General features: G+C 38.3%; 1 protein-coding gene across 2 annotated transcripts in view; it reads right to left on the reverse strand.

Moving 5' to 3' along the window:
* Positions 1–24,499, reverse strand: part of SCAPER (S-phase cyclin A associated protein in the ER) — a 120,218-nt gene that overhangs the window by 85,535 nt on the left and 10,184 nt on the right. Inside the window, exons 5-15 of one of the 2 annotated variants that reach the window (XM_079540744.1) lie at positions 23,979–24,203; positions 22,287–22,457; positions 21,743–21,818; positions 21,186–21,303; positions 20,744–20,855; positions 19,597–19,737; positions 17,976–18,131; positions 16,284–16,426; positions 12,662–12,743; positions 12,081–12,233; positions 10,183–10,290 (exon numbers count right to left, since the gene is read on the reverse strand). In XM_079540744.1, coding sequence (XP_079396870.1) covers positions 10,183–10,290; positions 12,081–12,233; positions 12,662–12,743; positions 16,284–16,426; positions 17,976–18,131; positions 19,597–19,737; positions 20,744–20,855; positions 21,186–21,303; positions 21,743–21,818; positions 22,287–22,457; positions 23,979–24,203 — 1,485 coding nt within the window. Of the gene's footprint in view, positions 1–10,182; positions 10,291–12,080; positions 12,234–12,661; positions 12,744–16,283; positions 16,427–17,975; positions 18,132–19,596; positions 19,738–20,743; positions 20,856–21,185; positions 21,304–21,742; positions 21,819–22,286; positions 22,458–23,960; positions 24,204–24,499 lie in introns of both variants that reach the window. The other variant, XM_079540743.1, reaches the window with a different exon arrangement.

Below are 24,499 nucleotides of genomic sequence, written 5' to 3' on the forward strand. Positions count from 1 at the left end.
GGCTACAAACAGTTTCGTTCACGTGAACTCAAGCACTTACACGAGGATATTTCTCAGAGTTCTCAGCTTTCAAGTGTGGCAGTTAGGATTAATATCAGACTTCATAGTTAAAGCTCATTCAAGTCAGACTAGAGTATTAACATCCTGTGTCACAAAACCATCACTTTCTGAACGCACAGATCAAAGAGCAGGACCATCACTGCAGGCAGATCACCGCCCAGGTGTGAAACAATAGCTAAAAGCTCAGGATGCAGTGACTGCTCAGGTCGGGGAAGATGGCTGCTGCCAACATCGCGCAGTGCAGAAACGTTTAATCCTGCGGATTATAAGCTCCTAACAGTTATCTGAAAAAACAAAACAAAACAAAACAACCAAAACACCGGAACCCAAAACCCAAAGCCTTTTAATCCAGTGAGCCATGCTGAAGAACTCTGTCTGATCCTTCAAATAATAAAGTTCTTAAGTAATTTCATTCACACAACCATTGGTTAGAGAGGTTAACATACCAAAAAAAAGTAATTGCTCTAAGTGTGTCCAAGTGAGACTAACCACACGCAGCCTAAACAGCAAGCTTATTTCATCTCCTGAATGCTTTAAGCAACAATTTCATCACCAAATTTCAGGTTTTTTCCCCTCATTTCCAATAAAGGCAATGCAGAGTAATCCATTCACTTCTACATGAAAGCCTTTTTAAATTTTTTACAATTATTACTATACAAGTCAATGCTGAACGCATTAAGACTAATTTACCTTCTCCATAGATGCAATCTGGGGTTTGTTTCATGACAGTGAAGACGCATTACTGACCTGATTCTGCACTGTGCTGAGCATCTTATATAGAGAATTACTCCACACCCTCAGATACTAGCAAACCTCATAGTAGCAAACCTAGAGACTCAGGCCATTGTAAATGCAAAGCATTAAGTGAAGGCAATTCTCTAGTGAAAGCCTGCTATTAAGATCTGTATTCTTACCTAACAAAAATGTTGCTTTCATTGTGGTTTCTCAGTTTCTACACCAGCAACCTCAATTCTAGTAGCGCAGATTCTCAAAAGCTTCGTTTTTAAGAGTGTTGGAGAATATAGGACTAAATCAGGAAAAATATTAAGACTTTTTTTAATCCCAAGATTACAATAAAGCCTGGCTGTGATTACAACAGCTGTGATAGACATTAAGCATCAGATTTCTGCCAACATTTCTCATTCTTGATAACTCCTGCTCTTATATGCACAATTAGCATCATTTATATGGAACAGCAAGGTATTAACTTCCATGAAAGTGGCAGAACCTATACCACAAAGAGCAGGTAAGCTCAATGTACAGGTGCTAAACAGGAGAACAGGAACTGAATGTAGATATATTTCTTCATGATCATCTGTATACATTCCTCTATGCATCCATGTGTGGCAATGGCTCAATAATGCAGTAGAGTAGAAATACTCCCTCCAATGTTATTTACATGCATTCATCTCAAGAGAAGCTTATTTAAAAAAAATCCCTGGGTATACAGGGGAAGAATGTCTATAGCTGAGAAAGCATATGAAACATAAGATGGTTAGTAGAAACAACTTGATATTTAATGGCATTCTGCATATGCACGACATCGTTTAAGAATGTCATTTTAAACTTGAGTTTCACAGACCTCTAGTATTTTTAACATGACACTGAAGACCGTTTAAAAACAATCAAAAAAACTTCCTGTACAAATATCGCTACTTCATTTATAAAAGGTGATAAAAATGACGTTAAATGTGCACATACAACTGCAGCCTCAACACAGCAGATGATAAAATAAAACTATTTACAAAAGGAGTCTTTGCTTTTCCTCTCTTTTTTCTGCGTCTCAACCATTTTCATTTCTGCTCACTGAGAATCCTGAAACTTTCCAAAATGCAACAGATAGACCTGAAATACCAACTCTATGAGAAACTGAGTTGCCAAAACCAGTATAGCTAAAACTCATAAGGTGGCCCATGAAGTCACATTCTTGCTGGTTATTGCTCTGTCCCATTCAGTTGTCTGAAACAGGGACAACTACCCAGTTTTCTTCCTATCTTGAAGCTGATAGTTTCATTTGACAAAACACTTCTTCTAACCAAGCTTTCTTCTATAAGCCAAATTAAGTCTCTTTATCTTGTATGACATGACCATATCACAAGGATTACATCAACATTACCTGATATCAACTAAATTCTCCAGATTCTAAAATAAAGGTAACTGCAGCATTTTCTGTTAACTATGTACTGAATCCATGAAAAGCTGAGGTGACACAGTTGAGTACGATTTGTAAGCTCTAAACTTGAGAAATATTCCAGTATCAATAGATTACAATATAGTTCATTACAAGAAAAAAACAAAAAACAACACAACTGCTCACAGCTCAAGGACAAGATTAACACAGAAACACCACTGAGGTATTCAGACATGGTAGAACACAGTAGTTTTCACTAAGAGATATCGAACAGAGAATGCAAAAAACACTTTCTAACAAACCCATCTTAAGTTGGAGTATTTCAATTAGTCGTAAAATCTTGAAGAACAGCAGAAAAACCAAAATATGAACTTCAGAAATATTTATAACAGCACTATTAAGTTGTGATGGAAGATCTGCCCAAAGAAATGATTCCTAACAAAGTTTCCTCATTCTAAAATTAGGACTGAATGCAACACCAATACTTATTTCCATTTCCTTTTCTCTTTAAAGCGTTGTCTTGTTATGAATTCTGCCTGGGGCGAGATCGCATAGGAAGAACAACACGCCAGAAAAGCATCTGTATTCGCTCAAGCTGAGAAAAAAACCCAACAACCTGGCATTTGTTGCCGTGGGGCAGTCATAAGTTAAGATCCTGTGTTCTCAAGTGCATATTGCTCCACAGTAGCTTTCATGAAGCACTTTATTCCTCCTAATACATAGCAGGAGCAGCCAGGGAAAAAAGGCCCTGGAAATCTTCCCCTCGGAAGCCAGTCAGTCACAGGCAGGAGCTGCCAGGATCATCAGGCTGTATATCAACCTCTTTCTGCTGGTTTCTGCGAGCTCTGAAGGAACCTGAGCTGCCACAAACCAGCGCTGAGTTCGGTCCTGCTGTACAGCAATGGCCATGTGAAGGCCTGACCTTTCCAATCTACAGTCCACCTCGTAAAGCACACGATACAGCACTTCACTAGCTATGCTGCAATTCTGCGTAAGCTACCCAATTCATGGAAGCAGAAAATACTTTCAGCTATTGGACTTTCACTTAATACACTAAGCCAAGAGGACCATCCTGAAATCTGAGCTTTTTTTCTCTGTTATTCTTCATACCCGTTCCTTTCTGCATTTCTGACGGAAACAGAAGTGACAGAATACCCCAAGACTGGTTATTCTTATTATTGTTGTATTCTTTCCAGCCTTGAATCTCCACGTTTGGAAAGAAAAGGCATTCTTCTAAGTTTCCTAACCCATTTCTGCAGGCCAAGGCAACTTGAAAAATACCTGACACTGGCTATTTATTGAAACTCAATCTTTGGAATCTCCCAGCACTTGTTTTTACTTTCCTATCAAGATTAAAATAACAGCAATGAGGAAGAGCATAAATACTTGCAGCGACTTAAATCGCATCACAAACGATGTTACTACTTTGCCACTTTTTTTCTTTAACAAGTCAATAGCACACCAAGAATTTTGTAGGTATACAAGGCAAACCAAGAGGCAACTCAGCTGAAACCCAGATATGTTGGCTTTTGGATATACATATAAAGTATCTTGTTTCAAAATAAGCAGTATTCTCTAAAGGCAGGATATAATTAAAAAAAGGCCTTTGATATTTATCACCAAGGTCAGGAATTACAGTTTCTCACTTGTATATTACCACTTAAAGGACGTACTTGCCAAACTGTGAAAAGATTTTTAAGGTTCAATTCTAAATCATGTTACCACAGGAATACTGGTTCACAATTTTATTACATGCTTCAACAAGACTCCTCAGTATTCTGATTTTTTCCTCACAGCTTGGGACAGTATTTAATATGGAAAACAGATGCCTAAGTAGACTGTATCAAATGTAGAATTCAGTCTTCAACCTTATAGGCAATGACAGTCTGAAACACAAATGGCCGTTAATGCTCAATGCTAAGTTAGAGATCCAATGTTATAAAATCACGAGCCATGACACACCTCAAAATATAGGGAAGATTCAAGATGATGAAGTTATTTACCTGTTATCATTAGTAAGAATTATAACAAGTACTTTGTATGTGACGAAACACATTAAACGAAGTAATAGATAATGAAATATTATTTTCTCAAAATCACTATTTTAAATATCCAGTCAACTTTTACATAAGAATATACTTCAGAAGGTGAGTACAGAGCACTAAAAACCTTTAATTCTACATTCAAAACCAAAGGCTGACCTCTCATGCAAAGTATTTCTTCATTCACTTCTTGAAGTGGTTTTTTTATTTTCTCAGTGAGGGACTGCATTTTAAAGCATGTACAAACTGAACAGTGTTTTCACTGCAAATACTGACTGTGCTTTCAGCCACCTTGCTTGCCCATAAATTCAATGATCCGACAGGCCTGCCACAAAGATATATGGCAAACAATATTCTGCATAGTAGTTCAGATATTCCTTGTGATTTTTAATATCGCTTCCTTTTCTACTGATCACTCCAAACTGCAGGAGCAGAAGGCAAAGGAAAGCTGTTTCTTCCACTGCAGACTGGGGAGAAAAGCTGGAAGGCACTGACATTGTTACGGGGCTGCAAGGGCAAGCATGAGAAAGGGGGAAACACGAGTACAGCCAGCCCTGCCAGCAGTAGCTTCTCTTGCAGGCTGTGAACGTTTGAGATATCAAAGCCAAAAGGAGGAAGGGTGCAGATGTTGGCCATGATCTACAACAGTTAAAGACACAGCCAATAAACAATTAATCACATTTTGGCCAAGAAAAGCCCCACTTTATAATATATTAAATGTAGGAAGCTATTGCTGCACAAACTACAAAAAAATATAATTGATCCACACAGTACTGAGAGATGTTCTGCAAGCTGCATCTTGGATTAAACTTCACAACCGCAGGACGGTTTTTGGCCACTTCTTGCAAGCAGTGCATTCACAGCAGAATGACAAAGCCAAGCAGTTCCTGTGCTGAAATGATTCCAGGTAGGCAACAGGTATGAAACATCCACAAAAATGGGCCACAGATGCTTGGCCTAATTCTATTCCTGTGCTACACAAAGTCCTTTAAAAATCGTCCCTTCCTTGAGAGAGGAAACAAAATAGAGCAGAGAAAAACTGAGAAGCAGAGGAAAAAAAACAGATGGACTCCCGTCAATGCAGCTTTGCAAATATCTTGTCTGGGCTAAATGCAACAGCACCCCACGCATGGGGCTGTTCAAAGCTCACACCTGCTGCTATTCTCTACTATGTGTGATTACAAATCCATTTTGTAATCTCCCCAGCAGTTCAGTGCAAGCAGCCTTACATTTAACATAACACAAAGCACTGCAGCTATGCATAATTTTACCCTCTCAAATAAAACAAAAGAGAAAGTTAAATAGTAAATGGTAGCTGGATAACTATAATCAGATGCCAAGAAAGTGAATTTATAATGGTGTCTGTAGTCTGTGGGGGTAAAAGAAACAGGAATATTGACCAAACTATCTAGCAGAAATGATTTAAGTGTTACAAAACACGAGCTCTGAGTCAAAACTGCTTCCTTGCATAGCAATGGTCACAACTGATAAGCAGTACAACACAGGCATCACCAACTCTCTGAACAAGAAAACTTGTAAATAAAGAAGAAAATGAGAACACATCAGATATGAAAACATTGCCACGCTTCTTTTAATTATTTCCTCAGTATAAAATATTTCTTAATTTCCTCAGTAAAAAATAATGGAAACAGCATGGAATTTTGAGAAAGCGGTTTGACTTTTTAAAGGAAAGCATCCACCACTCCTACACTTCTTACAATTCCTAACAACATCAGCTTCTCCTGTGTGCTGCATAGGCCATAAACCTTACAAGGCTAGAACAGAATTTGTAGCAGCACAGCTCTGCTTTTCCAGGCAGCCTCTCACCACATCCTGGCAAAAGAGCAATCCTGCCAGGGTAATAGCGTCTGTACCAGGGGAACTTGCCAGCACAGCTATGCACACTGTAAATCAGACCCCTCTACAATCTAGGCTTGCACCAGAAATGCTTGCACTGCAACCCCAGCCAACTTGACAACCCACATGACAGATCGAGCTACTGGTTGTCCATCTGATTTTTTCTTAAGGGGAATGTGGGTGGCCTTAATCAACCATGTCTTTCTATAAATCCTCACATTTTAACACTGTCAATCTTCAGACAACAGGAACTGCTTCTCTCCATCACCAGATTGTGTTCTCATTTATATCCCTAAGAAGTTATTTCATTTAGATTATGACCGAACAGCCCGCTTCCTTCCCTGATTAAAAAAACATTCTTCACATTTGCAAACAAAGGGCTGTTAATATTCCTCCATCTTTTTTTGGAATACACGAGTACGTACTTTATATATGTATTAACCAACTTCCTCTCCTGCCAAGGTACTCATTCCATATGTTTTTTCAGGAGTACCTTTCATGGACTAGAAGCATTCATAGATGGCATGGAATTACATGGTTTATACTCCACACATCCCTTTCTTCAACACTATTTGAAATGCCGTATGAGATAGGACAAGTTGAAAGAAGGAAGCTGGGATTATAACGTATAATTCTCAAAGCAAATGAGGACCAGACAAACAAGAAAAAAAATAGAAAGCAGAGGAACAAAACCAAAACATCCCCAGAGCTACAGGTGAAAGGAAAAACATAGAAAGTCCCTGTAGAGATCTCAGAGATCAGCGTATGCTGCCTTAGGGCAATTCCACGGGCACTGCTTTGGTCACGTCAGTGGCCTCTATATGAAAAGTCCTTTTAGCACATCCGCACTGATTCAGCAAAAGAAGTCATAACTTCAAGCTGACTGATCAGTTCCAGTGACATTGAAACCAAATGGCATGCTTCGTTTACCTGCTTTGCTGAACTGAAAGCAATATGAATGTTAAGGCAGGGGACAGGAAATCAATAGCACAGAAAATAGCAACATGGAAAGAAGGTAAAGCTGTAAGCTTGGTGAAGGAAAACTGCACTTCATCAGCAGGCACAATCTCCATAGAGAGGGAACACAGACAGGACACTGTAATGCACTGAAGATCCCAGTGAAATGGCATGGGACAAAGATAGCATTGCACATTTCTGAAACGTGGCAAAGACAAAACCCACCCTGTCGGAAGAGCTCTGCCATCTATGCTAATAAGCATACTCATATGAGACTGAACAAAAGAGGAGTTAAAAAGAAGCAAAAAAAAAGTGAACAGAGCTTAATTTGCTTTCAAATGACAACCAGATTTTCAAAAGCAATAGAATTTACTCTAAGAGGAATCTACACTCTTTTCAGTTTCAAACTGATGATGATGAATCCTCCTAAAAGGAAAATCCAAAAGTTGGAGATGAAACAAAGCTGTCATGCTATCTCAGAAATAACTTCATGTTTTTAGTACCTTCATTCATAACAAAACTTTCCAAGTTTCACCACATAATCACCTTTACAAGTGAATCCATCTTCTTAATTAGAAGTCCAATACTACCTGTCAGCAACTGCACAATATATGTTTAATTCCAGAACAACAGAAAGAAAAAATTTTCTCTGAAGATGTTATAGAACCTACAGATATTAGAGCAAAATCTAGAGTATTTCTTTTTATATCCAACGAGCACCCAGCCCACAGAAATCAGTGTCAGTGCTTATGTGATGCAGCTTCTAGCTTTTTGCTTACAGTCAAATCAACTAAATAAAAATCCTCACTGTATGAAAGCATATTATACAACACACACTTAACCTCCAAAGTCTGAAGGATCTCCTTAAGTCTTACCTTCTGTAATGCCGATACATTTAAATTCCTTCTGTGATTTCTCAATTAATAACAAAGAAATTCTATGGCTAGATTGCAATTTAAAATAAAAAGAAAAAAGATTTCTTTCTAGACAGCTACCTATTACACTTAACAAGCTTAAAACAAAATGAGTCAAAGATCAAGAGCAACTTATCTGAGGTGTCAAGTGCATAAGGTTAAAGGTGAAATTTTATTAGGTCAGAGGTGATATAAATAAAATCTTTTATGTCAAAGAAGAAGGGTCGCAGATGAGATGTATATAATCTAAAGGCATCACAGATGACAAGTAATAACTTTAAGTAGTACAAGTGTGTTCTCACTGCAGATATCTTCGCTGATTAAAAAATTGAAAACAGTGATGAATAACTGAAGATATTGCAGTGCTTCTCTGGACTACAGCTCCACTTCTACATGACATTCTGCACGTCTGCTCTCAGGTACTCCTGAACTTACCTGAAGTTACCAAATGCATTTCTTGTGGGGTAAGGCAATGTTTGGCATTAACTGCCCGCACTGAATAGAAAGGTACACAAAGTAGACTGCTTTCATACATAAGTGGTATTTCCGTTTACTGTAACCAGGCACCTAGTACATGTGTCCACTGCTGCTCTCTAAAAAGACAAAACTGGAGTGGGGCCTCAGGCCAAGGAGACTTCAGATTACAACAGCACAGCTTAGAATTTTATACTTGGGCTATTTAAAATACAGATAAAAATACGGTAGTATGACATATTGTTAAATTGCCAATACATCAAATGTTACACATCACCTCAATTAAGAATACTTAAATCTGCTTTTGTAACCACTGCGTTGTTCAGTTACAGTACGTACTCCCTCTTCCTTCTGGACTAACTCAAGAAATCCCATGTATTTAACCCTGATCTTAAGCTCACACTCCAATCCAATGTTTTGATGAAAAGCAGGGGATTTAAGCACATGATGCTGGACACAATAAAACCAAGATATCTGTGCCCTCTAGTGGAATTTCTTTCTCTCCAGCTGGGGCACAAAAACAGCTTACAATGCAATCCCCCTTTCTGGAGGACACAAGTGTTAAGCTACCAACCAAATGTTGTGCACAGTGTGTAACTACTCTCAGACCAAACAACATCTAGTTCACTTCTTTCCTCCATATTGCTCTGAGGCAGTGGCACAGCGAGAACCAATCAGCTGTGGCTAGCTAGAAGCAAATAAAGGCTAAAAAGATGAATGGAAACTCAGTGCTACAGACTGCCCACTCTTTGGTGCATGTAGTGATGAGATGGAATTCCAGGAAGTCTCACAGCTCACGTGTATTTCTAAGTATCTGGATGCAGTATGAAGGCTTCTCCCTTATATGGAACTACAGCAAGCCGCTATCTAAAATCAAATTCTAAACAACTCCCACTGGCCACTAAAGAGAGCAGAAAAGAAAGAGACAAGAAACAGCATATTTTTGTTGCAGTTTGGAAAGGGCAACTCAGCAGAAACGTTGCATCTTCCAGTGACAGACACTTCTGGGGACTGGAGTACCTCAATGACTTAACTCACCAGAGCTTTTTACAAAGGGAAAGACAGTATCTGTGGCAATGATGAGCAGTAAAAAGAACAGTTCAACCAATAACCACAGTAAAAAGAACCACGCAGGAAAGAAACATCGGGATTACTGAGCACTAACATCTGAATAGCTTTGGATGGAAAGCTGCTGCAAAAAGATGCTGCAAGATTCTTCAGCCCTTCATCAAAAGCTACTTGGAAGAAGCAAGAGATAAAGGAATAAGTAAGGGATTGCCAAAGCTGCTAAAGTGAGATAATTAAAAACAGCATTTGAGTTTAAAAGGGGAATTTTATTTGTCCATTCTAAGTATCTTGAAGGATCATCCTTGTGGAGAAGCTATTTTACAGATATGCAGAAGTAGCCTTTAATAAAAGCAGTAAAGAATGCTTATTATTTGGAAAGTATAAAAAGGAGAGAAAATTAAAACTCATGGAACACAAATATGATGATAGGAAGAACACCTCTGGATGAGCAGGAGAGCAATTAGTCACATTTTTATACACAACCTCAAATTGCCTTGTGTATCTGAAGCCCTGGCTTCCTTCATTCTTTCCACAAGATTTCTGTACTCAAAAAGGCACCGATATTCCCATGCTAATACAAATATCTTTGGTTCCTTTCACTTCTAGGAATCTTCAAGACTTTCTCAGGGTAAGAAAAGAAAATTAAAATAGAAAAGGTTATTGAAATAAAACAACATACCACTTCTTCATCTGAAAGCTCTCTTCCTTGTATGCTGCTGTTCTCTCTCACAGCTTGTTGGTGTTTTTTCCCTTTAATGTGGCTAAAAAGGTACACTTCTGAGGAAATCTGCAATGACAGTGAGTTATCAGTTATTTTTTACCCTTGATAATCAATAGTGAACATAGAAATAACACTATTTTTAATATAACGTATGCCAGTTTCTCAGAAGTTCAGAATCTGTCACCTAATAAAGTAACATCAGTTACTGTAAACAGCACTAACACCATTACCATTGTGTTTACTGTTACTAAAAAGAGCATTTGTGCTTTTGTCACATACAGTTTCACAGACATGTTTAACATCACAAGGGTAACTACAGAGGAATGTACTGTTAACTGCAACTGAAGATTACCTGAAAACACTTACCTGACTAAGAGAGCAATACTCTGCCATCAACAGAAAGTGAAGGGATATTGATCATGAAAAAAAAAAAAAAAAAAAAAAAAAGGTGGCTTTTTTCCCCCCATTTTTTAAAGAATATTTTAGGATATTGTTTCAGCAGACTATTTCCACAGCTGTGTTACTGATCAAAACCCCAAACCACCCAGCGTTCTTCATGCTAACTCATCCCTACTCAAAGGCTGGCGCAGCTGCCTATGTGACCACAAGGATAGCTTTTGTGACACCAATGCTGCATCTTGAATGCTGATAATGCGGCACACAGAGCAGATTTCAAAGAATATATATGCAGTGGTTTTTCATTTTCATATCTCAAGCACAGAACTTAATCCCTCAACCTAGGTTTGCATGAACATCTTTCGTGCAGATCTTTAGAGCAAATTACACCATGATTTGCTAGCCAGCAGAGGAATATGTTAAAATATGCTGGCTTCTCATCTCACTCTCACTTTACTCTAATTTCACCAATTAATAAAACTTACATTCTGAAAGACATGAATGAACGCGTAGGAGTCCAGCCTGCTGAACCAAGGGTTTCTGTTCCAGAACTACCTGAAGTGGTCCTATGCACTCTTAAATTAATGAATGAAGAGTAGTCATAGAATGAGAGAATCACAGAATGGCTTGGGCTGGAAGGGACCTCAAGGATTGCCAAGGCTCCAACCCCACTGCCACAGACAAAGCTGCCAACCTCCACATTTTAATATAATGTGGGACAGAAGGCTTTGCATAGTAATCCAAGCCATTGAAAGCAATTAACAAGAACTGACCTCCCTGTTTCCTACTCAGTGATTGTATGGCTCCCTCTTCTCTAGCATTCCTCTGGCACATAGAATGGTACACACAAGAAGAGATAGCCTGTCGAGAGTGAAGATCTGCCAAGCCAAAACATTGCTTCTGATATGACCAGAAAATAGATGTTCAATGGAAAGTAAAACAATATTGATTCTTCTCTTCAACACTAAAAGCCTCCAATTAAACTCAGTTTGAGAACTTCCTGGGCTCACTGTGTTTTCTCTGTAGGCAGTAACCTTCAGGGAATTTCAGTCCAATGAAACTTGTCCAGTCATTCCCTGAATACATCTTAAAATCAAGTATCTGCAGGATATTATATGAAGGATTTCACAACTCAGCAAACAGCTACGTAAAGAATCTCATTCTTTACTTTATATCTAGATTTTTTATCTAGCTTCATTTGATGATCCCTCAGTTTTTTTAATAAAAGACAGAGCTACCAACTGAGTACAGTCCACACCATCACACCTCTGATTCTACAGGTACTCCAAATCTGCTGTAAACCACCCTGTTCATAGACAGAAAAAGCTGAAGTAAGGTGCGCTTCACAAATGCACCAGGACGCAGCGCACGCACCGTGCTCTTATCTGGGAATGAAACACCATTCATAGCTGCAAGAGTCAGGCTGGCCTTGCAACTCTGACAGCAGCCCTCTGACTTACCATCACATTGCATAACGAGCACTGTTTTTTGCGCTCATACGGTGTGAGTTTTGGTGCATAATCAGTATTAGCATGTCTTCCACTGCTCAATTCAGCTGCTTTCTCTTTCCGTTGTTCAATTTGTTCCATGTGCCTTCTAATACTTTCATCATGCTGAATGCAAAGTAACAAAAGCAAAGGGAAAAAAAAGGATACGAAGTAAATGGTATAGAAATACTGAGAATTACTGAAGTTTGTACAGCTAGGATGAACGTATGTTAAACTGAAACTTTTTTTTTTCTTGTAAGGCATCAGAAGTCACCACACACCAGAGACTTTAGCATCTGCTGTATCTGCATAGCAGGTACAGCTCACTGGATTCTTTCAAGGGTTTCACACTTAACTTGCATGGAAATAGAACAAACGTGTAACTGTTACTTAAAATCAGAGACTGAGGTTAAAAAAAAGGTAGCTTAGGGCACATTTTAACATACTGTAATATCTTTACTAAATAAAACAGATACAGAACTTATTCTAGAGAATTCCTGTATTGCTAATGTATTTTTTCAACTAAAGTATTTTCTTTAGTTTTTATTTTTTACCTTCAGCTGAATCTTTTTCTGCAGTTCTTCCATAGCTTCTTGTTGAGCTGCAGTTAGAGCTGCCAATCTCTCTTCTCGATCTCTAACAAGAGGATGATAAATGCAGAGGGAAACTTTTAGTATTATATTGAGGCTGAAAAATAATGACAATGCCATGCTTTGCCTCCATTAACAACCTGCAGTCAGCGACCATTTTCACTGAACCACAGGGAAGGAGTACAACGGCAAATCAAAGTAAAACCATGAAGCAATAAGGGAATTACATTTCATAGTGAAATATTTAAAGACACAGATAAAACTTTGACCACCAACAAACGAGTTACAAGTGACAAGTGATAAACCGATGCTCTAAAAAGTCACAATTCTCAATTTTAAAGTTGCCAAAGGACAGCAAAACAATTAAGCATTTACTTTAATATTGCTTTCTGCACAAAACTGAAGAGGCAGGAACTATTCTTGTTTACTGTGTCTACAACCCTCTCCCAGTAATGGAATCATGCCTTAAAGACCAGTCAATGCTCCTTCTCAGTCTTTGCTACTGGCAGCTACTATGAAAGATTCCAGCAGTGCCACATCTATTGCTGGTGGAGATCTGATATACATACAGGAAAATGAGATTTCAGTTAAAGTCATAAATAAAACCCAAGATTAACAGAAGATGCAAAGGGAATCCCTGGAGCAGCAGCCCACTGAAGAAAGCAATAAAAGCAAAGTAACCACGGTAGAAATAAAATAGAAGGCTCAGATAATATCACTTTTTGAAAAGTCACAGCAAGTATAAAAGCAGACAGGAGAGACAACAGGACAGGAAACAAGATTAACAATAAACACTAAGAATTGGACATTCAGAAATAAGCAAACTCTTTCAAATGCCATGGACATAGGCAGGAGAGTGAGAAAGACACGATGGATTAGAAGCATTATAAACTTCATGCGCTGTTTCCCAGGGAATTTACAGAAAGACTGAGCTAGTCTTTGATTTTGCTTTAAAAAAGAAAAACTTCTGACTTGCACCATGAGCTGAAACAAATCCTAACTATCATAACACAATCCAAATCCGAAGTGTAGTTACGTCTTTCAGTCTACATTTTAAAATACTTGTTTAATCCCACAGGCTAGGACAAATCAATATTGCTGCATATGTGGATTAACAGTGTTTGAAACAAAACTCTCAAGTTCCCATTTATAAAGCATCAATGTTATCCCTCTCTAGGCCCTCCTGAAATGCATACTTTTTACATTATTAGGTTACATTTTACAGTTGTTTTATGATTTCTATTGATAAGAACAAAATTTTCCATATACAGGATTATCATTCTCTGGAATATAAAATCCACAGAAATTACATCTAAAACTTTAGTGGAACATTAACATATCACAGGGGCAGAGGGGTTTTAAAGTTAGTTCTAAGCACACTAACCCTTTCATACACGTGCTTTAACCACCACCAGAAGCACATACATATAAAGCTTACACTGAAGAAGCTTTAAGAAGGTATTCCAAAAATGACTAACTGAAGGAAGCATCCTGCCTTTGGGCTGAGTCAAATCCTAGCAGAACCTGATCAAGTCGAAGGCAAAGACAGAAGGGGCAGTGCAGAGAGTTTGCTGTCAAACTCATCTCTCACTCAGCTTTTGAACCACAACACTTTGCATCCTGCTCTGCTGTGTTAGAGAAACCTCAGAACTCTTAATAAGGAGACAAGATTGAGGCCAGAGATAACAGAATGCCAGGTTGCAAGGCACCATGTACACAGCCTTTCCTACTCACTCAGAAACGGAAGAATAAAGAAGAGAGAAAAGGAGGGGAAACCCCATCTATTTCATTTAACCAGCACCTGTCAAAGAAAAAGAACTGCAAGCACTTACCACAGTATCAAATACAAAGCAACTGAAAACGGAGTGTTACAGAATCAAATAAGAGGAAATTTGCTGAAATAGTGCTAACAGAGGGCAAATGGAAACTGCAACTCTTCTCATCATAATGAAAGCAACAGGGGGCAATAAAGGCAAGAAGCAATTCTAAAACTGATTAAATAAGAAGAATACAGGATTGTAGAGTACCACAGAAGGCAGAGAATGTTTTGAATATCTTTTTCCCCAAGTTATTTAACACCTATTTCAAATCCCAGAAGTCATCCACCCTCTGGAAAGAGACGTAAAAATGTCTTGGGCCTTGTAAGAACTGCGTGTTGTGATGATAAGAATAATCCCTGATCAATGCCTCCTGTTCACCATATTAAATAAACTAAAACCACATCACAGCCTTTTGTCTGTATAAAATATTAAAGTTTTGTTCCTCAATTTTCCAGCTTTCAAGAAAACCACCTTGGTTTTTCCAGATAAGCTCACAGGTATTCCTCAACATATTACAATATTACCTCAACAGCCACACAGACAGATGTCTGTGGTAGAAGAGGGCGTACCATTTCAGAAGGATGTGGAAGTTTCACACGTGCACACACTGTCATCTCAAAACAGCACAACCAAAATCCTCCTCTCTGCCAGCCCTCATCTACCTCAAGAGAGTCAGATGCTGACCGAGGCCTTCCCTCTCGCTCTCACTGTGACTGCAAGTCAAAACATTCAGGAGAGGTTCACGAAGTCCTGAGCAAGGCCACGGATCCAACCCACTGTTACATCTAAACATCCCACTGAAAATGAATGATGTCAAGCTAGAACTGCCCGTGATTTTTGAACGTGCATTGATCACTTTCTTCCATTTCAGAATATTTTATTTGGAGAAGAAAAACAATTCAGGATGATTTCCTATAAAACAAGCTCACACAATCAGAATGTTTAAACCACCACCATTGAATGCTTCATGCCATAAGAATGCAACTTCTGTTTAGATTTTATGGAACCCTTGTGGTAATGGAACTATAAGGAAAAAGTGTATATAAGGAAGTGAATCCAAATAGAACTAGGCAAATAAAACAACAAAAAGAAAGAAGCTTTTTCTGAATCAGACTTGTAAGCAAACCTTCCTCACACACCACACTGTCACACCCTACACCCAAGGGTGTACTTTCAATACTTTATTCTCTTTGCTCTACACTTTGTCACAAATGAAAGAGAGAGAAAAGCCCACCTGAAAACCCCTTTATGAACTTCTGTTCATGGGCAAAAACATAAAACAAGTACTTCACAGGCAGTGGAATTAATTAAGCCTGGTTTCCCGGCTTTGTGCTTCACAAATGAAGTCTCTGGTGTCTACAGAAAAGGTGAAGTCAAATTGATGCCAGTAAGTCCAAAAGTTACTGGAGAGCAAAGGAAATAGCGAACGTAGAGATATTAATCTTGCTTCCTTTGAAAACTAAGCTAAAATATAAAAAAGGCAAATTATTAAAAGGTCTTGTTAGCAATAAAAGTAAGATGAAGTAATGTTAACAATATATAATAAAATACAGCATTGCACGTTGCAGCATGCGTGTACCTAAGGAATACAAAAATCTATTACAGAACTTATGAATTTTGTTCTTTCAAACCATTCATCAAGAACATTTATTAATGCTACTTTAAAAATACTAAGCCAGAAGACACTTATTAATACACAGAAGATGCAGTCTGCCTGAAAGGATAATGATGAAGTAGAGGAAACAAGAAAAAAGTGGCAAAGTTACCTGGCCCTTTCCCGTGCTGCATCTTCCCGTGCTTTCTCTTTCTCTTGCCTCTGCTGTTCAATCCGTGCTTCTTGTTCTTTCCTTTTCAACAGCAACTCTTCAACCCGAGCTTGGCGTTCTGCTTCCAGAGCTCTTTTGCGCTCCTAGTTGAAGAAAAATAAATTCTAACTCCTCTTTTAGGAAAAAAAAATAAAAGTTCCTTCATAGAATTCTTCCTTGCTTTCATGATGTTACTCCAACACACACTTCTGTCAGATGAAGGACTGATGCGTACATTCAAGAGACTGAACAGAAATTGAACACACAACTGCGTGAACTCAGCCACAATTTTGCTCATCCTGAGGAGGATGTACAACCAGAAGTTCAACAAAATGATCATTGAGAATAAAGCATTTTGAATCTCTAAAAGGATAAACATGATGCAGAACCAAAATATATTCCCACAAAATTCTGATATTTAAATCTGGTACAACATCTGGCCATTTCCTCGGGTCCTGCTTGTTGCCTGGGAGAAGAGGCCAAAGCCCTCCTCATCACAGCCTCCCTTCAGGAAGTTGCAGAGTGCCATGAGGTCTCCCCTGAGCCTCCTCCAGACTGAACAATCCCAGCTCCCTCAGCCACTCCTCATAAGGTTTGTGCTCCAGACCCCTCACCAGTTTTGTTGCCCATCTCTGGGCATGCTCCAGGGCCTCAAAGTCTTTTTTGCAGTGAGGGGCCAATCCCATAATGTGACTCCAAGAAAGCTCAATTCTAGAATAACGAGTGTAATTAACTACAAAAACCCATGTCACTAGGGTCAGGCTTTTTCATAAATGATCTGGAAAGGTACGTTTCTCCAATAATGGAATCTTTAGAAATCCAGGAACTTTCAGTAATAGATTCTCTTAAAAAAATGTTACCTAGCAATTCTGGGGCACCTTCTGTCTCAAAAAAAGCATCTGACCAATTGAGGTCAGTATCACATCACATTTTTCAACAAGGAGATAGCACCACCATTACCTGATTCTAAGCTCAATTACCTGATTCTAAGCTCAAAAGGATTCTCAGACAAACTACAGCTTTGATCTGATGCACATGTATACAGGGAGGAGGGAGTTCACATGAAAAAACTTGCTTGTTATTCTAGCATAGATAATAGTGTCAAAAAGTGGATGCGTGAGGTTGGAGAGCTTCGTATTGAAATGCTGCAGTCAAAAAAAAGACTGTCAAGGATTTCAGGACTGTAAACACATTTGTGTTATAATTTTCAATGGTCTTGAAAAAATGTACGATAATAATGAGAGTATATGAATATAAGGTATAATTTTCTGTTCCTTCTTTAAGTTTCACGTGTTACTAAAAGATTGATACTCCATTAGAAGATAAACATTTGTTTCTTAAAAAGCATAAGACAGCCAAAATCATCTACCCACCACCTATACTCTGGTCTAAAGGGAGGTGACTCTGCCTACAGGGTGTAGGCAGGGGGGTTGAAACTACATGATCTTGAAGGTCCCTTCCAACACAAACCATTCCATGATTCTATATCACCTCAGCCACACTTAGATTCCTCTCTTGGTGCTGAAACATGGCAGGGGAAACACATTAGACTACACTCACTTGAACTAAAAATTTAAGACAGAAAGCAACAAAAAACTGCACAGTCAAAAACATATATTTCATTGCCACCCTGCAATTACAGATATCTTGTACCTGAACAGCTTCATCACGTGCTTGCTTTTCCTCTTGCCTTCGTTGACGCTCTTCTTGCAATTCATTTAAGCGCTGTTCATATTCTTTTAATTTATTCAGCACATCATGACGTTTGTTCTGAGCTTCCAAGGTGTTTATAAAAGCAATTTCATTTACCTGCAAAGATCATGAAGTGTGAGAAAAGATCAGTGAAGCTGAAGCTTTCTTTTTAGTGAATTCCATCCATTTATTATCCATTTGATAATTAATTTGGTGAGACACTTCTACAGAATCTGCTGGAAATCAATGCTTGATGAAATTGGTCCGTTTCCAATGTTACTGAAGAAAATCATGAATATTTATCAGCACTAACCCACGTTAAAAACCTACGGCTGAAATAGAAATTATTCTTCTATACCCAAAGTTTATGCTCTGTTTGAATCCACAAAATAAATCAGTGGTGAGGAAAATGGACAAACAGTAACACAGCCATCACACAGAAGTTGGTACTTGTCTTGTTTACTAATTAGTAAACTTATTTACACAATAGATTTCATAGCACAATAAGCAAGCAATCATTAGGAATTCAGATAAGCAAATGGGTTGCAACAGCTACCACATTCTTTCAGCTTTACTCATCAACTACAGTTTCTCTAAAGCCTTCTGGCCCAGTTAACCTTCAATTCCAGAACAGAAGAATCTCAAAGGCAGAAGATCTTATACATTTAAACATATACATAAATACCTAAAACATCTGCTTAGCTGAGAAATTATGCTAATTATGATTTAATTAATAGAACTGAAGTCACACTAATGTAAATGAAATAATAAGCTATGTTAGACTGAATTATGTGACCTAGAAACTGTTTTAATCTAAGAGAAGAAAGAGCAAATTAGTGAAAAAGCTTAACGAGTTTTTGTTGTACTTATCATATAATAATGAACAGCTCAGCATCAATCACAGCCGGGACAAATGCTCATTAAATAATTTGGCCTTAAGGAGCTGTATGTATCTTGGGAAAGATATGTTTATTAAAGAACATGAATTAAGTCAACCAACAAAAAGCAGCCAGTGCTCATTTTCTGAATCTAGGTATTGAAGCCTGAAGTGTACTAGCTAAATGCTTGGTTTCAGTAATTGCTGTGTTATCAATGGGTTTATGTCCAGCTTTTTAACAGTGTAAGTAGTACAAGCCACAGCAACAGAAACACATGTATAGAAGAACACAATGTATAAGGACACTGAATCCAGCATGGCTGTTTAATGAAGTGCAATGTTCTCTCCTTTCTTTGCATTCTGCTGGAGTACAGAGAATTTTTGAGATCTACTTCCCTTCCAGGAGCTCTGTCCCCAAAAATGCCGCTACAGTCTCTGCAAAGAATGAGAGTTCTTACTTGAATCTACCTTTTCTTCTAGCTCAGCCCACCATAATGTCTAATAACAGACTCATTTAAAATTCATTTTAGAGGGAAAAAAAATATGCAGTTTTAGAGATTGGCATTTATCTGCTTCACAGGTGATACGTGTCCATTCCTGCACTACTTACATTATCCTTCACAACACATTCCAGAACGCTCTGTGGTACAGAACATACACAAACACGGCAGTTGAATATTTGCCCTTTAAAGTGAAACAGCTTACCTTAGCTTCCTCCTCTTGTGCTTTTTTCACAATTGCTTGTAGCTGCACTTCACGTTTGAACTCTGCATGGAGCAATTTTTCCTCCATCATCCTGCGCCTTTGATCTAATAATTCTTCTTTCCATTTCCGTACATCTTTCTCCTGTACAGAATTAGAGAATTCATTACTAACACAGCAGCTGAAAGTACGACCAGAATTTTCCTCTGAATTTTCTTGGTTCTGAAGCTTTAATTACAGAAATAAAATATTTTGAAGCCTTGCTTGCACAAATCCTGCACCACGTTTAACTCTAAGTACACTGATTTGCTAACTGCTCCACTATCCTTTGCAAAATCCATTTCAATAAATTCTCATCCTCCAGAAGTAAAGTAGGTAAATAATCATAAGTTAGGATCACAAGATAACCAAGTCACCTAGTCCAATGCCTTGCTCTAAGCAAGTTCAGCTATGAGATCATGTTGGTTGGTTGCTGAGGACCAGCGAGGGTGTTATCCACTTGGTTCTTGAAAACCTCCAAACACAAAGCAGCTACAACCTCTGAGTAGTCTGCTCCAGTATTTAGTTGTCCTCACAGTGAGGAACTTTCTCTGCCTGGCTGGAACCTCTTATTTAAAAATAAAATAATTATGTCCATCATCTCTCAGCCTACTGTCATAAAGCACTGTGAAGAGCCTAGCTCCAGTCCATTAATAATCACCTGCTAAGCATTGGAAGGCTGCCACTAAGTCCTAATCCATCCATCCACACGACTGGGTGGATAAGTGAAGAGAAAAAAATACACAGTATACACCTTTTGTTATTCTACATGGAACACATTTCTTCACTATTTCTAATCATTTTAGACTGCAACCTTTGGCAAATCATTCATATCTTCCAAGACATACACACAGCTCACATCACAACAGGAGAATTAACTATCAATGAAGTCTTGTCGTTTTGGTATTAGCAATATCCTGATCTTAGATCAGAAATTCAAGCTCTTTTTGTGATGCACGAGTCACCCACGAAAACCATGTGAGTTGACACTCAGGAAAATTTTGTTTTACTGCATGTTTTAACCTCTGGCATTCTGAGACAACATGGAGGGAGAGAAGAAAGGTTTTCTGGAAAGCAGCAAACCGGCTACTTTGTACTATAGGAAGCTTACCCTCTCCATTAATTTCTGAAGCTTCAGTGCCTTTTCTTCACGTAACTTTTCTCTCAGCTGTTGAGCTTTCATTTGTTTTTCTTCGTGTTTCTTCTTGGATTCTGCTATTGTTCTTTTAATAAAAAAAAAGCAGAGCAAAAGTCAGCGAAACATCATCACGTGACAGCACTGCAAACATTTCTATGACATTTTCAGTAAGAAAACACAAACAGGCCACTGCAATTATTTCCCTTAAATGTAAATATTGTTCTTCCAGTCTTCAAATATTTACTTAACGGTCAATGAAGCACGAACCTCGCTCATCATGAAAATAATACGCTCGTTTCTTTAAAACTTTCCACCCACAGACTTCGAGAAAGTAAGTTTACGAGCAGTTTCATAGAGGCACGAGCTCGGTTGCTTGTTTCCACTGCCCGATCAAGACATGAAACAACTCTAACACCTTTTGCGTGAGGGCGAAGACAGTTTCTCATGCATGTGTATTCCGTGGCCAGGCGGGCGCGCAGGCTCTTCTTCCACTCTGTCTCCCCAAGAATTACTCTGGCGCCACGACTCACGGGCTGTACATTGAGAAAACAGACTTTTATAACTGAAACACTGTTCTAGGAGAGGTGCTACTAGTGAGGCTTAGTTCCTCTTGAAGTTCTCCCTCAAATGGGTCCTCTACAACCTAATTAAGGTGCCAATTTTGATTGAGGCATCTCTATTCCCTGTGCACTTTCAGTGCCTAATTATTTAATTGGACTTCTAATTAAATGTTAAGATAAAACTGGAAAACAAATATTAAAATCCTAATAAAGACGTAGTGGTAGAGGCACAGATAGTTTGAACACAGAAGTCCATCTTCCCTAAGAATGCAACATCAAATTTAACAAAGCCTGGAATAATAGTCAGATGTTAGGAGGATCTCTCAAATTCTTATGCAGGCATACATAAAATGGGCATTTTTCTAATTTCTGCTGCCATTGCAAGTTCAGCACAGTAACAGAAAAATTTTACCTTCGTAATCTGCCAAGACATCATTCCAGTCCATAGATATTCCACAAAAAGATATGCTTCCATTGCCCATACATGCCTGAAAATTAATGAGATCCACAGTAAAAACAGAATTTAACATGGAATCAGACACATGCATTAAATAGTGCTAGCGCAGTGATTTCCAATAACGTTTCCAAATTCAACTAGCCATCTCTAAAATTGATGCTGTTTCTGCTGATTTTGAGAGTAGGCAATGGAAACTACTGCCTCAGCTGTAGCAGCTCCTGTCTAGTAGCAGCAAAAAATAAAAGAGCCCAGTTTCCCACACAGAAACAAGCAGAAGGACACAATGACTGCAACATCAGCCTCAGCAGCACAACACTGCTGAATTTACTAAGCCTAAATACTCCTTAAGGTAGCACACTATCATTACTCCATGACATTATTTACCTCATTTGCACATAAAGGTTGCATGAATGCAAAAAGGAACGCTGACATTCTGGATGTCAGCAAAGCGTTAAGACAAGTTTAAAGTTAGCTATTTAAAAATAAATCCAACACTCACAGAGAAATCGCTATCATTGTCGGTTTCTATATTAATGTCATTGTTTTCCTCTGCTTCTATCTCTCTAGTTAATTGCTCCTCTTCTGCAATAGCACTAGCAATAGCTTCTTCGTTTGCCTTCTCCAGGCGATCTGCCAACTCTTCCTTCTTTGCAAGGACTTCTGCCATAGACTGCATAGGAAATATGAAACCAAGAGTCAGATCTCGACACAAAGAAGTAGTTTCCATGTAGTTAATATGAACTGTATTACAAACAAAACTGCATTCTGTTCAACTTCTAATTGCTTGTACATCCTTCCTATGTTCTCTGAATGCAGCATGCGAATGACATACAAACAAAAATCTGAAGCTGCTCAATTATCAGCTAGTTCAAGGACTTCAAAATTCTCATTCACATAATCCCTTTTTATACATTCTATACATTTATACTAACGTTGTCATTAAAACAACTAAGATAGCGACTGTCTAACAACTGTCTTTTCAATACCTGACCTTAGGAACTAAGCAATGCATTGTCTGAAACATTAGTAACATGGCCTGCCCTATCTTCAGAAAAGGAATCATGCTCCAAAGCAGTATTTAGAATATGACAAAGGATCTGCACATGAACTGTATCTGGAAACTTGACTGTGGTTAGTGCTACTTAATCTCTTGCTATACCTATTTTTCAACAAGAATGGCAAGATAGCTGGGCAAGAACTAAGCCTGAACATGCTGATTGTTGTTGTCTTCTCAAATGACCAGTATTAACTGGTTCATTTCCACTCCAGCAAGCAAGCCCTGTGCCAAAACACACAAATCTGAGCTCAATGCAGTCTAATCAGGAGCAGGGAAATGCTCCCAGGAGACACAGATCCCACTAACTGTCAGCCTTCTGAACTGTTAAAAATTGAGAATGTGAAACAATGTCACAGCATTGCGTTGCACAGCACTGTATCACAGAGATGCTATAAGTGAGCTGCTTCTAAAAGCAGCCATATACATGACTTGGAAATTACCCAGTCCAGTTTGATGGCGATGCTAAAGGGAAGGTGATATGCAGGAAAGTTTCTATAAATTGGAATATTAATCTAACTTGTGGGGAGGAAAAAAAACAAACTGGATTTTATGCTGCACTACTGCAATTCTCTACTGTGAGAAAACTAACAGACACCTTGAAACCTGCAGAATTCAATAGACAAAAAAGGATATTCTTCATAGGAAGCCACGTTAAAGGAGAACACTGACTTGACATTTGTTATCTGAGAACGGCATCTGTCAACATTTTGAGTTGTACGAGAATTATGATATTCTGTAAGTTTCCAGTTAGCATATTTAACAAAACTGGAGTAAGAATTTAATAAGACTCTTAATTTAAATGAATAGTAACAGAAGGAAATAAAATGATAATAATCACTTATGTTAAAAAGAAAAAAAAAAGCTATCAGAGCATTGCTTTTACTCCAAATAACACTTTCAGATATTTCTAGTTTCAACTTTGAGTTTCAGTAAAATTGCCATCTTTTTCTGGTGTATCTGTTCAACACTGATTTTGTTCTGGATTTGTTCCTAAAAGAAGTCTTCTATAGACTTTCATAGTTTACACAGCAAGATAACACTCAACACTCTGCAACACAGAATGAAAACAGTGAGGCACACGTGTTATTTACTCCAAAATCTTGTAGTATTTCTTACCAATCTGGCAGCACTCACATTTGAAATATCTGAGGGATCCATTTCAGTTTCAGTCGTAGCTTTTTCTGTTGGATGCTGGTCCAAGCTGTCAGAGACTGCAGAGGAAGCTTCATTCACCTGCACAGCTGCTGGAGGGCAGTCGGTATTTGTGAGAACCGGAGGCACCTCAGAAACTGTTTGTAAGGAATCTTCTTGCAGTGGTGCTTTAGTGCTCACACTGCCTTCTGATGTGCGTGCTGTGAACTAAAAGAGACATTTGCAAAATTAACTTAAGGTAACATGCTGATTTTTAAAGTCTTCAAAATGTTTTAAGAAAATATCAGTCATCCTTATGGTGAGTGATTTAAACAACTCCAATTACACATATTTCCAGTTGGTTGTAACTTTGCAAAAGCAGGATCTTTATCTGAACTTCCCTATATAGGAGCTGTACATAAAGATCAGTTTTTGGAAAACAATGAAAGCCTGTGAATAATATGGTTCATATTACAGCTCATATCATGATATATATGGTCCATATCATGATTTTTACCTTGCCA

This window comes from Tetrao urogallus, assembly GCF_951394365.1.
Source record: "Tetrao urogallus genome assembly, chromosome: 11".
In the NCBI taxonomy this organism is placed as follows: domain Eukaryota; kingdom Metazoa; phylum Chordata; class Aves; order Galliformes; family Phasianidae; genus Tetrao; species Tetrao urogallus.